Below are 16,166 nucleotides of genomic sequence, written 5' to 3'. Positions count from 1 at the left end.
CCCTAACTGTGGGCTCCTTTAGCCCCCTCTGCCCATGTGTGTCTGTCTGAAACCCAAGCTCCCTCCGCTTGCCCAGCTCCCGCCAGCACCTGGGTGTGTTAGCATCAGAAACCCGTCAGAACGGGCTGCTGCTTGGCTGATCTGAGCCTGTTTGGTAACTTTGTACAATTCAGATGTAGGAAACAAATAGAATTAATAAGACTGGCAGCGCGCAGCAGCTCCAAGGCTGGTTACCGTTGACAATAGGGCAGCCACGTCAGCTCCAACTGCGCTTCAGTGGTTTCCAGAATGCAAGTAATAGAATTTCTATAGTTAAGCAGCTGTCGCTCCCAGGGCCCGGCACATTCATGTATAAATCCGTAATGTAGAAGGGTACCTGGCAGAAGGCTTAAAGAAGGCAGGGTTATCCCAGGCCCTGTGGCCAGCCTTGGCCTCGGGACCAAAATTGCCCAAGCATAGAAAATGGCAATTCTATAGTGTTTTCTCTCTTTTCATTTTTCTTGGGTCAGAATGCAATTTGCGTGGGAGCCGGGGACAAACCTATGAATGAATATCGGTCCGTCGTGTACTATCAAGTCAAGCAGCCACGGTGGATGGAAACAGTCAAGGTAATAATAATGATGATGATAATAGTTGGGGGACTCTAAGACTCCCTAAGATCTGAAACAGTAGCCTAGCATGTCTCCGGTGGTGTGTCAGGCAGTGGAAGTAGTGGCCCAGTGGGCGACCGCCCGGTTCTCTTGATCACCCTTCACCGGCCTGGCAGCTATAGCCACCATGGCATCGTCAGATGATCTTGTGGACTGTGCCCAAGCCATCAAGTTGTGTCGTTCTACTCAGCAGTGAGGAGTGACAGAGCTTGGGAGCAAATGTGAGGCTATAAAAAGCTATTTAATGCCCGGTAGATACACTGTTGGGAGGGTACCTCAGATGGAAGTGGCATTAACCACAAATATTTGCATTACCAGATTGTCACACTGAAGCAGAAGGGAATATCACGCATTGGAAGTGGAGTTCGGAATTAATTTAGTGGACAGTGAAGCTTGATTACGGCTTCAGATGTCTCTGCCTTGTAATTAATAGCAGTCTTTACTCACTCTGTGCTCTGAACCCAAACTGAAGATATTCATAAGACTTCCCTTTCAGAGGTAGCCCTTCAAACCTCAGTGGTTCTTGCGTTGTCACCTATATTCCTGTTTTCCTCAGTGGGTCTCCCTGTCCTCACTCTCTTAAAAGTGATGACCTACCCAGCTTTGGGGTCAGAGAGCTGTTGGACCAGGTTGTTTTCTCTGTGCTCTCTTGTACCCCAGTTATATCTCTTTGCTAGCCCTCATCACATGGTGATAATTATGTGTTGCTCTGTGTGGGCCGTGAGCTCTTTGAGTGGGACTCTGCCTTACGTCAGCATGGCCCGTGCTTCACATGATCGTAGCTTATAGTATTGAGTCAGTATGCAGTGAAAGAATGAATTGGACAACAGCTGCCCATGTGACTCTCAGTTCTTGTGCTCTGAGACACACAAACAAGTGGTGGACCTCTTTGGGCTCAAATTTCATTTTCTGGAGCGGAAAGTATCCACAGAAAATCTGAGTGGTTTTTCTCACAGGTAGCTAAGCTTCTCTGTCTGGGCCTGAATTGTATAATACAGGGATTGCTGTGGGGCTTTGGGAGGTGGGATAGTCCAGAGACAGGTCAAAAGCACCTCAGTCAAGGGTACAGCAGACCACTCGCTGGACAGTGAAACTGGGTGACCAAGGGGTGATTGTCTTGGCCCAGTGTCCTTGGAGGAAAAACCAAAGATGGGATTGAGGCCTAGGATTTTCCCGAATATGATTGGATTCAAGCATTTTTATTAATTTACGTAAATGACAGTCCCCCATCAAGCCCCCTAATGGGCACTGTTAATTCTCTAAGCCATGCTGCAACTGCCCAAACTCTGGAGTGCGTCAGGAAAATGTGCACTGTGCAGTTTGCAGTGCATTAAATCCTGTGCTAAAGTTATGTGACTTTTATATCAATTTGGAGAGATTCATTTTCCCTCACTATAATTTACAGATCTCTTTTCATTGGCTGGGAATGCAATTTGCCAAATGGATTACATTTGGGACTTTATTTTCTCTTCATAGCCAGCTCTTATGTAATGTATTTACAGTTCATCAGGCTTGATGGCTGGGTAATAAATCAGCACGCGGCACTGTACGTTAAACGGTCAGGCTGCCTTTTGCGGGGGGCGGGGTGGAGTGGGGAGGGCTCTTTAACTCATTGTCTCCTGAGCTCTGGTTTCTGCCTGTTGAGGTGGCCGTCCCTATTGAAGACATGCAGAGGATCCACCTGCGATTCATGTTTCGACATCGGTCATCCCTGGAATGTGAGTGCCCAACCAAATGGCATCTCTGCAAAACCCCTAAGGGGAGAGGGGTGGGATCATTGGGTGGCCCAAGTATCTTTTTTTTTTCCTGACCTCAACAATGCTATTTTCAGCCAAGGATAAAGGAGAAAAGAACTTTGCCATGTCCTATGTGAAGCTGATGAAGGAAGATGGGACCACTCTGCATGACGGATGCCATGACTTGGTTGTCCTAAAGGTACCGTGAGCTGGGATTAACTCTGCAGTGGGGAGCATGCAGGAAGTGAGGGGGAGATGGCACGATGGCTTGGTAATTAAGAGCAGGGACCCCAGAGTCGCACACATAGGGGCTTCCCAGCTGTGAGGCCTTTTGTACAAAGTCTTAACTTCTCTGGGCCTCCGTGTCCTCATCTGTGAGCTCTCAGTGAGTAACTGTGAGGATTATATGAGTCAGTGCATGTAAATGTGACATTGATGGGTACGTGGAATTCTCAGTAAATGGAAGGTTATTGTTATGTACAGAGTGGGCTTTGACTCTGTTAAGACACCTGTGGGATGTACAGAAGACCAGCAAGAAATATTTGAGAGATTCCTCACTGTAGCTAATGGAAAAAATATCACAATTTAGGGTCCCGATCCTGCTGTTGACTAAATTGGAGTCATCTCACATGTCTTGCTGAGTCTCAGTTTCCTTTTCCTTAAGTGGTGATGGCCATGTTTATGACCATAAGATGACCCACGCAAAAGGACCACATAAAAGAGTATAGATGGCAGCTGCTGTTATTTTTACGTCATGAGACTTGCACTGTTCTCTAGAAGTGGGGAAGTATTTTCCTGATCTTACATGCATGCTTTCCCACACCACTCCTGTGACAGTGGCACGTCTCTAGCTAGCCCCTGGCTGGAGGCAAAGGGTATGGCTGTGAAACAGGGCAAAGCCTAAGTGGTCAGCACAGGGATCAAACCCTTGCCCTTGACTTTCTCAACATTGGAGGTTGGAGTTGCCCTTTTGCCTGTGGTCTGCATGGCAAACACAGCCTCATCAAAGCTTCATAACAGGGTACTCTTCTCTGAGTCGCTTTGGCTTTTCCAAAACACCCCCTTTCCTTCCGTACAGGCTCTGTTTTCTCATTTTTGACGCGTCAAGGTAGTTCTTTGTTTAAAAGATTGTGAACTCATTGAGGGCAGAGTCCCAGTTGCAGTCAGTTTCCAATTTAGTCACCCTCCTTAAGCCTCAGTTTCCTCATCTGTAAACTGGAGATGATAACAGTATACACAACAGTAAGAACTGTTGTGAAGCTTAAGTGACATGAACTAAGGCATACAAAGCACTTAGTGTAGCATCTAGTGCAGAGTAAGGGCTCAGTAAACGTTGACTGCTGTAATGCTACCTCTAGTCATTCATTTCAGCATGCCAAGGGACTTATGTGTCTGTCAGTTTACTAAGTGTTCTATATGCATTATGCCATCTAGTCTGCTCCAGATTTCTAGAAGTAGGTAATATGATTAATTCTCAGTTTAATTCTGAGAAGAACGAGATACAGAGAGACCAAGGAATGTGTCCAAAATGACACAGGCATGTGAATGGGAGAAGAGGGTCTAAATACCATCACTTTCAGAATCTAGTGCCTTTGCTGTTAACTTCTTCTTTAAGCCGATTCCTTATCCTGCTGGTGGGCTTGTTTGTGTTAAGATCTTATAAAACTTAGAATGAATTAAAATATCCTGTTTGGGAATCTTCAGTTCCCTCTGTGCCATTAATGAAGTCCACAGAGCCTTCAGGTGGTTGATCAACCCCTTTCCCATTAACGTAACCTTGGGTTCTCGCCTATTTTGTGGGAAAACAGCCTTACCTTACCAGCTGATGTTCACTGCTCCTCTTATGATGTCCCTCACTCTTTCTGATCCTCTCTACCTACAGTGTGTAATCTGGCCACTGCAAACTCTGTGTAGCATTGGGTGCATACCCTTGGCTTGGGGAAGTAACCAAGGTGTTGTTTCCAGGGGGACAGCAAGAAGATGGAGGATGCCAGTGCTTACCTGACTCTTCCTTCTTACCGACACCATGTGGAAAACAAGGGGGCTACCTTGAGTCGAAGCTCCAGCAGTGTTGGGGGTCTCTCTGTCAGCTCCCGGGATGTATTCTCCATTTCTACGCTGGTGTGCTCCACAAAGCTCACCCAGAATGGTATCGGAAACATTGATAGCTGTGTGTGTGAGTGAGTGAGTGAGTGTGTGTGTGTGTGTGTGTGTGTGTGTGTGTGTGTGTGTTTATGTGTGGGCAGGCCAGGGGAGGTCCTGATACAGACGTTCAGGCCAGTAATAGTAACTCTGCTTGTCTGGGCTCTTATTTTAGTGGGTTTGCTGGGTTTGCTGAAGTGGCGTATGAAGCCACAACTGCTACAGGAGAATTTAGAAAAATTGAAGATTGTCGATGGAGAAGAAGTAGTAAAGGTCAGTGGGGCTTCATTTTGCCTGTATTCATCCACCTGTGACAGAGCTTTAAATCATGGGTGGCTTCAGGGGAGAGATGAAGTGCTGAGGGAGATAGGACAACTTTGCTTCTGACAATGGGATACAGTGTCTGAAGTCAGCATTAGAAGCCTTTCTTGGTAAATCTGGGGGATGATATGGTTCCGTGATGCTGAATCTTGAACAGGAGAAAAGTATGGTTGTGCTTAGTCTCTGAAAATAGATCAACTTTGGTGTAGATCCCAGTTCAACTGCTTGCCAACTTTATGTGATAATATTATCAATATGACATATTTTGCAGGGTTGTGAGCATTCAAGATGAACACATTTAAAAATCACTCCACAAGTCTCTTACACATAAGGCACAATAATTGAACTAATGCTTACGGAAATGTACAAAGTTCAACAAATAGTAACTATTATTTATTTTTGTTGTTGTAAGTTGCTATGGTAGTATGATCTGTTAGTATTATCTACATGTTGCTGTTAGAAATAAAAAGTATTCTTGGTTTCTGCTGCTTCGAGAATGTTATGTATTAAACATATGAGAAAAGGAAAGGCATCAGCGCTCACAATTTAGGTGAAACAAGCAGAAAATGATGTAAATGTCAGATATATTGTTGTGTCCACATGGTGGTGGAGAATATAGTGTCTGAAGTGCAAATCTAATGAAAGCAGCTGTCTCTCCAGCACTATGAATTGGGACAAGTGTTTCCCAGAGGTCCTGGTGATCTTGTTTCCATTGGGAACCTGGTACAGCTAGAAACTCTGAGATTGAACATCTTTAGGTAGTAGCTCTGTGTTTCGACTATAGGAAATATTGACCCATCTCTTAGGAGGGAGGGGTATCAAATTTTAGTTAATTGCCCATACATGGAGAAGCAATGGTCAGATTTCCAGATCAATGCTTTAACTGTGCACTGTTGACCCACCTACCTGGTTCAACAATGGCAGGGAAATTCCCCAGACATCCTTTAATAAGGCCTGTCACCTTTGGCAGCCTGGAAAAGTCATCTGAAAGGGCATTCTGTTGTCTCCCTTTTGCATTCATTTTTCTTGTTTTTAGAAAAAAATTATTATTGACCTATACTCTACATATGGTAACATATGTACAGAGCACGTATCTTAAGAGTACAGTTCAGTGTATTTTTACACATGTGCACAACTGTGTACCCACCACCTAGGTCAAGGTACAGAACATTTTTAGCATTGCAGTAGGTTCCCTCTTACTCCTTCTCCGCCAGTGACCTATTCAGGAGTAACCACTAAGCTGACTACCATCATTATAGATGGGGTTTTTGCCTGTTCTTGAATTTCATAAAAAGAGAGTGATAATGAATAGACATTTCTGTGTCTGACTTATCTTACCCTGCACAATGCTCACAAGAGTTATATTCGTCATTCCACGTTGAAGTAGCTTGCTCTTTTTTTTATTGCTGTGGAGTGTTCTATAATGTGAAAATGCCACCCTATAATTATCCACTCTGCTGAAGATGGACAACTGGGTTGCTCCAACTTCTGGCTCTTGTGAGTAAAGTACCTGGCCCTCCTGAACATGGCACATGGTGGATGTGTGCCCTCATTCTCTTGGGTAAACACTGATGAGTGGGACTGCCGGGTCACCTACACTCTTTCTTACAAGACCTTCATTATTTTGCCCAGTTTCTCCAGGATACTCTGGATGCCCTCTTCAACATCATGATGGAACATTCTCAAAGTAATGAGTATGACATCCTCGTCTTTGATGCTTTGGTAAGAGAGAGGGGGCCAGTGTTTAGTGACATTAGGCATTAACGTGTGTCTCACTGTGAGAACACAGAGAACTTATGGCCCACATGGCCCTTTTCATGAATTTTTTTGAGGCATTGTAACATTTGGCAACCAGACCAATGAACGAGTTGCTGTTTCCCTTCGTTTGCTTCGAGTTCATTTGAAAGCATGGGCAGGGTGATTAAAAGGGGAGTGTTTAAGTGCTGATGGTGGATTGGCCCTGGTCGAAGGTACATGAAGCTGGATACCGTGAATAGTCGCTTTGGGTTTCCATGAATGCGGGGAGTGAGTCCTTGGCCAGGTTGTAAAGCACCCAAAATGTTTCCTAACTTTTTTTTTTTACCTTCTTCCTGCTCAGTCTCCAGCTCAGCAGTTGTTACACTCCTCCTGCCCACCCTGGAACATTTTAGAGTGGGTGGTACACCAGGCAGATCTGTCTCCTTTCCACCTTTCGAAATGGTCTGTTCTTCCTCTTGTGGTCCCAACTCACATCTTCTCAATGTCATGTCAAAATAAACAAACAAAAAATCTGCATTAAGGTATCAGTGACCAATAAAGTATGAATGTGTCAACCCTTTGTGTCAGTGACATTTACGTTTTTAAAGAGCTTTACTTGGAGACAACTGTGACTTAATCCAGTGCTTCCCAAGAGGGCCTCCTAGAAAGCTGTGTCTAAGGAAAAATGCTTCCTGACAGATCCTTTGATTAAAGAACTTAGGGAAGTGTTGACCATTGCGTGACTCTCTTGGAGATTTACAATGCACATAAGCATATGGAAGACTCTGATACGGCCTGCAATAAAGAAGGCAGTCTAAGGTTTTGATAACTTTAGATTTCTCAAGCTTATCTGACCGTGAAACCCTGTAGCATACTTCGTGAAATACTTTTGAGGAGAGGTACTACCTTAATGAAAAGGACTGAAGCTATATTAGTGACCTAATTCCTGGGCAAAAGAATTTGATAGGGATTCAGTTATGCCATGTGAATACAGCTTCCTGTCCTGGGTCTGCCCACAAAACCCACTGATTCCTTGCTTCTTCCTCAAGATCTACATAATAGGACTCATTGCTGACCGGAAATTCCAGCATTTCAACACCGTTCTGGAGGCTTACATTCAACAGCATTTCAGTGCTACCCTAGCTTACAAGTAAGTAACTGTGTACTTCCTGCTTGCCCTGCCAGGATGCCTAGGTCACAAAAATTTGAGTAGTTTCTTTTTGTCACCAGCCTGTGTGAGTTCTGCCTTTTTTGACAAAACCCAATCTGGCTGTGTCATTTGGATTAAATAAAAATATGCAAACTCATAGGTTGGTACGAATATTTTATGGTGGCAGAAGTACATGGAAGTGTTTGCTCATTCGTTCATTCATTTAGTCAGTCAGTCAGCTATCATTTATTGAACAGCTACTTGTGATACACACTGGGATTCAAAGGCTAGAGAGAAGGAAGTGCATATGACAAGTAGCTCAGTACAGCTTGTGTGTAGAGAACTGAGGGTTAGAGATCAGAGATGATGCTGGAAAAGTTGGTGGAGGCCCGTTTTTGAAGGGACCTGGAAAAGCAGGCCAAGTAGTTCGAAGTCCACCCTGCTTGGTAATAAAGAAACATGGTAAGTTTCCAGGCAACGGAGTTCCATGATATTACAGGAACATTTTCTGTGGGAAGAAAAAGCTGAAAAGAACATTATCACCACCACCATCCCCCCTCACATCCTCACTGTGACTAGTTTTCCCAGAGTCAAAAGATGTTTTTCTCACTACTTTTTCCTTTGCTGGCTGTTTATGGACAGGAAATACTCACTCCCTGTATTAAACATGTATTTTTAGGCAGAGTTATTTTTAGGATGTAAATGACTAAGTGAGCTTGGCTATACCATCACCTCTAACCTTTGATTGAATGCCTTATAATTTAGTAAACAAACTAATTACCATGCTGTGGGCTGAAAAGAGATGTATTTTGAAAATATAATCCCTTATTCAGGAAATTGATGATGGTGCTGAAGAAGTACTTGGACACCTCCAGCAGAGGAGAGCAATGCGAGCCAATTTTAAGAACGCTGAAAGCTTTGGAATATGTTTTCAAGTTCATTGTTCGGTCAAGGACGTTATTTTCACAGTGAGTACTAGCTATGTAAGTGATTGATTAACTCTGCAATTCCTCTGGGGTACAGCAGTATTTGTGCCATTGGAGAAGCTCTTTTACAAAACTGTAACCAGCTGCTGATCAAAAACAGCTTAAACATCCAAGTTAGAGAGTTATGAATAGGTAATAATTGTTCCAAGTTCAGTTGGGGGAAAAAAAGAAGAAATCTTCATATGTTGAAGAGTTATGTCTCCTCCAGTGACTATGATTTGTGATTTGAGGCTCTTCTGCATTTCATCTAACATTCTTCATTTGATTTGAGATACGGTGAAAACCTTCCAGGAATCTATATTCCATGGGGACAGGGAAGCAGATCTCAGAGAATTTGACATTTATTTGGTTCTAGGAGGATGCACATGACAGATGAGCGGGTATTTGCAGCTGATCCGCCTGCCCGTGAAATCCTAGTGGCCAAAAAGTGAGCTGACATGTTAGAGCACCTAAGAGATTTGATATTCGATGGTCAGCATCACAGAGGTTAGCTACCCGTTTAAAAGGCTTTAGAGGTGGAGTCATTCCAATGCAACCTGCAAAATAACAATTTATGTGTCTCCTGGCTACAAGACAGAGTTAGGCAGGGAATTGGTTGTGTGTGTGACCAGGTTGGTTGTGTGTGATGGGAAATAAGAAGAAGCATACAGGAAATGTATTGTCTGGATTCTTATCGGTGCAAAGGAAGAGCGTGCAACTCAAGCTGACTCGGGGAAATAGAACTTTATTTTATTTCCCATTATTGAAAAATCTTAGGGGTACTTGGCCTTCGGTACGGCTGGGTCCAGATGCTTAGTGTCATTCGGACGGTCTCTGTCTCTCTAGATCTTGGCTCTGCTTTCCTTTTGTTGGCTGCCTTCTGAGGCAAGTTTTCCAAGGGGAAGCCACTGGGAAACTCAGATTCATATTCTACTAGCTTAAGCAACGCTAGGTTCCCTGTTGTTCGACCAAAATCCTATGCCAAGAGCTATCTTGAGTCATGTACTAAGGTCTTAAACAGTGTGACCAGGAGAATGAATATGCAGATTGTGTACTTATGGTCACATGTTCACCTCTGGAGCCATGGGTCAGGTCAGCAACTTATGGTATGAACTTGTTTACTTGAAGGGATGGTTTCTCAAAAAAAAGTAGAAGTCTGTAAATAATCATTCTGATCAAGACATTGGATGAGTTATGAAAGCTTCATACTCAAAGGCAGCTGAAATGGGTAATTATTTGAGATTCTCCTTTGTAGGAGAATTCTTTGATATTTCAGTTGATGAATAGAAAGAGATGAGTGTCTTGAACCATATCACAAAACATATGTCACTTAGGCTATTCTAAAAGTGAAATATCTGTTTCGATTCCTCTCTTTTGTCACATAGTCAAGGCAGAGACTGTGTATTGAAGTCTTAGGGGTATTCCTGAACTTGAAAGAATATTTGAATTATTTAAAAACCAGTAAGAGACAATTATGGGTCTTCCTAAGAGTAGAACTCTTGGAGAGGTTCAAGGATTCAAACGTTGTAATTCCAGATTAGGCAATGATATCTTATCCCATCTCCAAGCGAGAACTTCAGATCTACAAGAAAATATCTTTTCCATGTATCATATCTTATGCCTCAGTTTGTCCTTTTAATTTATTTCTCTTCCCTCCCTCCCCCCATTCCTTATTTCCTTCCTTCCTTCCTCCCTCCCTCCCTCCCTCTCTTCCTTTCCTTCCTTCCTTCCTTCCTCCTTGTCTTACCTCTCTTAGTCTTCATCTCTTTCCTCCACTGGAACAGAGAGCATTTGCACATCTGCTTTCTTCTTTTCTACCTGAGGGCATGTCATTTTGCAGTGCCCCCAGCTCTTCATTCAGTATAAATTCAGTGCTGCTGGAACTCTAAGTGCGTTTTGGCTTCTTAAGGAGTGGGGTAATCTGTTATTCTCTTATATGCTCCCAGCATAGCATATATAGAACATCACTGACACTCAAGAACGCTTGTTGGATGAAGTGCATTCTGGGGGCTAGGAGAAGCCATTTGGTCAGAGGAGATGTCTCGAAGGTAATCCAGACATAATCTTGAATCCTTTGTCATGATCAGAAATATAGGCTGACCTGCGAGGAGTGTCTAGGACCTCATGCCGAGGGAAGGTAGTAGGTCTTGTTCATTCTAGAATCTTTCACAATGGGTTCTCTTCAGTGGAGCCTCAGGGACATTGGGAAGTGATGGTAGTATTTCCCCAAACTAGAAGGGAATTTTACTTGGGAATGGAAGATAGGCGTTTCAGTGCTTTGAGATTTCTAAGCCAGCTGGTGGGAAATTGTAACATAGTTATTGCTTCGGGAGCTTACTGTGTCTGGTATTGTGTTTCCGTTTCCTGTTGTTCCTTTGTCTTCCCTGGTGTGCATAGTTACAGCTGATCCAGCTCCCATTAATTGTTCCCTGCCATTTTTTCTTTGGGCATGCTGCACATGAGCGTTTACAAGGGCTAGGGATTTTCCTGTATCAATATGCAAGATACACTTGGGTAAGAGAGGAAGAAAACTTGTTGAGAAGGATTGGAACTTTTTTTTTTTTAACATCTTTATTAGAGTATGATTGCTTTACAGTGGTGTGCTAGTTTCTGCCGTATAACCAAGTGAATCAGCTATACGTATACATGTATCCCCATATCCCCTCCCTCTTGCGTCTCCATCCCACCCTCCCTATCCCACCCCTCTAGGTGGTCACAGAGCACCGAGCTGATCTCCCTGTGCTATGCGGCTGCTTCCCGCTAGCTATCTGTTTTACATTTGGTAGTGTATATATGTCCATGCCACTGTCTCACTTCGTCCCAGCTTACCCTTCCCCATCCCTGTGTCCTCAAGTCCATTCTCTACGTCTGCATCTTTATTCTTGTTCTGCCCCTAGGTTCTTCAGAACCATTTTTTTTCTTTAGATTCCATATATATGTGTTAGCATACGGTATTTGTTTTCCTCTTTCTGACTTACTTCACTCTGTATGACAGACTCTAGGTCCATCCACCTCACTACAAATAACTCAGTTTTGTTTCTTTTTATGGCTGAGTAATATTCCATTGTATATCTGTGCCACATCTTCTTTATCCATTCATCTGTTGATGGACACTTAGGTTGCTTCCACGTCCTGGCTACTGTAAATAGGGCTGCAGTGAACGTTGTGGTACATGACTCTTTTTGAATTATGGTTTTCTCAGGGTATATGCCCAGTAGTGGGATTGCTGGGTCATATGGTAGTTCTATTTTTAGTGTTTTAAGGAACCTCCATACTGCTCTCCATAGTGGCTGTATCAATTTACATTCCCACCAACAGTGCAAGAGGGTTCCCTTTTCTCCACACCCTCTCCAGCATTTATTGTTTCTAGATTTTTCTGATGAAGCCAATTCTCACTGGTGTGAGGTGATACCTCATTGTAGTTTTGATTTGCATTTCTCTAATGATTAGTGATGGTGAACATCCTTTCATGTGTTTGTTGGCAATCTGTATATCTTCTTTGGAGAAATGTCTATTTAGGCCTTCTGCCCATTTTTGGATTGGGTTGTTTGATTTTTTGATATTGAGCTGCATGAGCTGCTTGTAAATTTTGGAGATTAATCCTTTGTCAGTTGCCTCATTTACAGATACTTTCTCCCATTCTGAGAGTTGTCTTTTCATCTTGTTTATGGTTTCCTTTGCTGTGCAAAAGCTTTTAAGTTTCATTAGGTCCTATTTGTTTAGTTTTGTTTCTATTTCCCTTTCTCTAGGAGGTGGGTCAAAAAGGATCTTGCTGTGATTTATGTCATAGAGTGTTCTGCCTATGTTTTCCTCTAAGAATTTGATAGTGTCTGGCCTTACATTTAGGTCTTTAATCCATTTTGAGTTTATTTTTGTGTATGGTGTTAGGGAGTGTTCTAATTTCATTCTTTTCCATGTAGCTGTCCAGTTTTCCCAGCACCACTTATTGAAGAGGCTGTCTTTTCTCCACTGTATACTCTTGCCTCCTTTATCAAAGATAAGGTGACCATATGTGCGTGGGTTTATCTCTGGGCTTTCTATCCTGTTCCATTGATCTATCTTTCTGTTTTTGTGCCAGTACCGTGCTGTCTTGGTTACTGTATCTTTGTAGTATAGTTTGAAGCCAGGGAGCCTGATTCTTCCAGCTCTGTTTTTCTTCTTCAAGTTTGCTTTGGCTATTCAGAGTCTTTTGTGTTTCCATACAAATTGTGAAATTTTTTGTTCTAGTTCTGTGAAAAATGCCATTGCTGGTTGTTGGTTTTCTTTTTTGCGGTACGCGGGCCTCTCACTGTTGTGGCCTCTCCCGTTGCGGAGCACAGGCTCCGGACACGCAGGCTCAGCGGCCATGGCTCACAGGCCTAGCCGCTCCGCGGCATGTGGGATCTTCCCGGACCGGGGCACGAAGCCATGTCCCCTGCATCGGCAGGTGGACTCTCAACCACTGTGCCACCAGGGAAGCCCCATTGGTTGTTTGATAGCGATTGCATTGAATCTGTAGATTACTTTGGGTAGTATAGTCATTTTCACAATGTTAATTCTTCCAATCCAAGAACATGGTATATCTCTCCATCTGTTTGTATCATCTTTAATTTCTTTCATCAGGGTCTTATAATTTTCTGCATACAAGTCTTTTGTCTCCTTAGGTCAGTTTATTCCTAGGTATTTTATTCTTTTTGTTACAGTGGTAAATGGGAGTGTTTCCTTAATTTCTCTTTCAGATTTTTCGTCATTAGTGTGTAGAAATTCAAGAGATTTCTGTGCATTTATTTTGTACGGGATTGGAATTTTTGTAAGAATCATTCATTTTGTCACATAGCCAAAGAAAATGATTTTCCTGTCCCCTCTTCTTATGTCAGTAGCTCCTGAGTCAAAGTCTGTACAGGTGTCTCTGGGCACATACCGGTGCCATAGTTGCAATGGAAGCTGGCAGAGCAGGTTTGAGCTTCTGCCATAGGGAGGCAGGCTTCAAAATATGGGGAATTCTAAATTGTAGGAAGTGAGTCCAAAAGATGCTGAGTGGCCATAAATATGACCAGTATCCACTGGGCTTTTCTAGATTGACTGAGGCCCTGGGAGGTATAGAGCGTAGTGAGGAACATTCAGAAGGAGCCGAAGTGATTATGTTCTAGGCATTGAGTTTCTTTATAAACCCCCTTGCAGTGCCTTTTATCCTGGACCTCAGACAGCCAGCTGAGCTGATCCCCAAGGTTTCTGAGCCTGTGGAATTACTCAGAGTCTGTGGTAGTCCATGCTTCTCTGGTCCACGTGGTGGACACTCCAGGAAGAGCTGCCCTTCCTGCTGGCCAGGAACATAGTAATGAGACTGCAGAGCTTCTGTAAAGATGACTTCCCAAATGAGAGAAGATCCAGAGCTCTGTTCTGCAATAATAGCGTTTGCTCCTGCTTGTCTGTGTTCCTTGTAAATCTTGGTGCTGCCGTAGGCTGGAGTATAGGGGATAGTGTGAGGCATGGTTATGTTCACACTGTACTGGGCAGTGTTGGCTCAGTGATGGTCAGTGCTCACACTGGACACTTCCTGTCCCTGTCAGCACCTGGCTTAGTGAGTGACCTAACCTGTCTGAGCCTGTTTCCCCACCCATAAATGAGGATAAACCAGCTTTTAGTGTTTTGTTGATGAAATGAGATTACATGTACAGAGCTTCCATGTAGTGTCTGATATTTATTCCGTGAGCAAAATAAATCTGTTAGCTGTTACCATGTTTTCACCTAGGAGAGACAGAAAGGGTACTTGTTTTAAAAACTCAGATTAGAAAGAGAAAGTTTTAGTGTCTTGATTCTTGCTCGCAATCTGGCTTACTGTTCATGCTATACAAAACATTTCTTGCTCTCTATTTTTTGGGAGGATGGGACACCTTTACCAGGTGTCTGTGCATTTAGAGGACCTCAATGTAGGGAATTTTTATGGCTCCGTGAATTCACCTGGGTCTGCTGCTGGCCCACTGCACGGGCCCTGCTTTTGTCTGTGGCTCCCACTTCCCCTGTGTGTGTGTGGTCAGGCCCCTGTGGCCTAGCAGCTGTGTACCCAGCTCTCCCTCTGTTCCCTGCTTGCTCTGCCTGTCTTTTCTTTGGCCTCATGCCTTCTGCTCTTGTAACAGACCCGCTTAGTTCTTGCTTCCCCCTCCTTCTCCATGTTTTCCCTCTCCTGGGGCTGCTCTGCCATCACACGCTTCTCCTTCGCCACACTCATCCACCTCTTTTGCTTGCGAGTCAGTCAGCTCAGGGGGTAAAGGCACTGTCTCTGGAGCTAGGCTACTTGGGTTTGAATTCTGCCTTTGCATCCTATCACTACCAGTTGCGAAGGTTTATGACCTTGGGCAGATTCAATAATCTGCCCAAAGCTCAGTTTCCTTGTGTGTAAAACAGGCAAGTATGGAAGAACCTTGCAGGGTGGTTGTGCAGAGCTCATGGACATCAGGCATGTGGCACAGTGCCTGTCACATAGCGAGTGCCCACGGTTATGATGTCCCGCGAAGTGCATTTCACTCATTATCTCCATCAGCCTTCACATAAATGCGGTGGAGACCCTCGTCTCCTGACTTCACCTCCTCCTACTCCTCTCTCACTGTGTGCCAGCCTCACAGGCCTCCTTGCTGTGGCTCAGGTTCCCAGGGCGGGGCCTTTGCACCCTTTCCCAGACAACTGCTTGCTCACCCACTCGCCTCTTTTAGAGCTTTATTCAAACTTCTCCTCATTCCCTTATGTACAGGGGCAAGCCCTGCCCCTGGCCCTTCTTTTTTTGGTTTGTTTTTTTGTTATTATCTATCATGCTTTTAATACAAACTTTAAAAAATCTGGAACAATATAAACTGTACAGATTTGATCAATCTTTTTGTTTTGTTTTTAAACTAAATCTCTAAACACACCAATGTTCCGTTCCAAAATATTGCACAACATTCTGAATACAAAATGCTTGATTGTATTCCTCCTTCACTAAAGAAAACAAATTCATGACCCTGCTCCCCCCCGCCCCGAGCTCCTCTCCACGTTGCCTCAGTGCCCCCATTCCCACCCGCAGGGGTCAAACTAGAGAATCTACAGCTCACTGCATTGAGAAAAAGACATCATTCTGGACTAAAAGTTTACGTTCTTTACAAGACGATCCACCTTTTGATTTGTTCCTGGGAAACAGGGGTAGACAGAGGTTGGGGAAAGGGGAGAAGTAGATTTTATTCTCCTCTTCTTTTATTTTAAAGTTTGTTTTTCCTGAAAAAATATCTTTCTCTCCTCTTAAGAAAAAATCTTGAGAAGAAAAAAATTATGTTTTTTACATTAGAAATTAACATTTTACAAATGTAGCAAATTATTCAATACAAACGGACACCAAAAAATGTAAAAAGTTAAAAAAAAATGTTTTCGTACGAAACTAGGTAAATTAGTGCAGATTTTTGTTTTGTTTTCTTAAAAATAAAATAAAATTGAAGCAAAAATACCTAGATTTGAGGCA

General features: G+C 43.4%; 1 protein-coding gene across 1 annotated transcript in view; it reads left to right on the top strand.

Annotated features, from left to right (window-relative positions):
- DOCK2 (dedicator of cytokinesis 2) overlaps nucleotides 1-16,166 on the top strand; it is a 408,621-nt gene that overhangs the window by 63,880 nt on the left and 328,575 nt on the right. The window contains exons 15-22 of the mRNA XM_032626471.1: nucleotides 510-608; nucleotides 2,296-2,368; nucleotides 2,482-2,585; nucleotides 4,352-4,535; nucleotides 4,704-4,801; nucleotides 6,482-6,571; nucleotides 7,636-7,736; nucleotides 8,570-8,704. Of these exons, the coding sequence (XP_032482362.1) occupies nucleotides 510-608; nucleotides 2,296-2,368; nucleotides 2,482-2,585; nucleotides 4,352-4,535; nucleotides 4,704-4,801; nucleotides 6,482-6,571; nucleotides 7,636-7,736; nucleotides 8,570-8,704 (884 nt within the window). The remainder of the gene's footprint in view (nucleotides 1-509; nucleotides 609-2,295; nucleotides 2,369-2,481; nucleotides 2,586-4,351; nucleotides 4,536-4,703; nucleotides 4,802-6,481; nucleotides 6,572-7,635; nucleotides 7,737-8,569; nucleotides 8,705-16,166) is intronic.

Source organism: Phocoena sinus, chromosome 3 (assembly GCF_008692025.1).
Source record: "Phocoena sinus isolate mPhoSin1 chromosome 3, mPhoSin1.pri, whole genome shotgun sequence".
Taxonomy (NCBI): Eukaryota; Metazoa; Chordata; class Mammalia; order Artiodactyla; family Phocoenidae; genus Phocoena; species Phocoena sinus.
The sequence above is the reverse complement of the archived record's forward strand: the minus strand, read 5'-3'. Positions and strand labels throughout refer to the sequence as shown.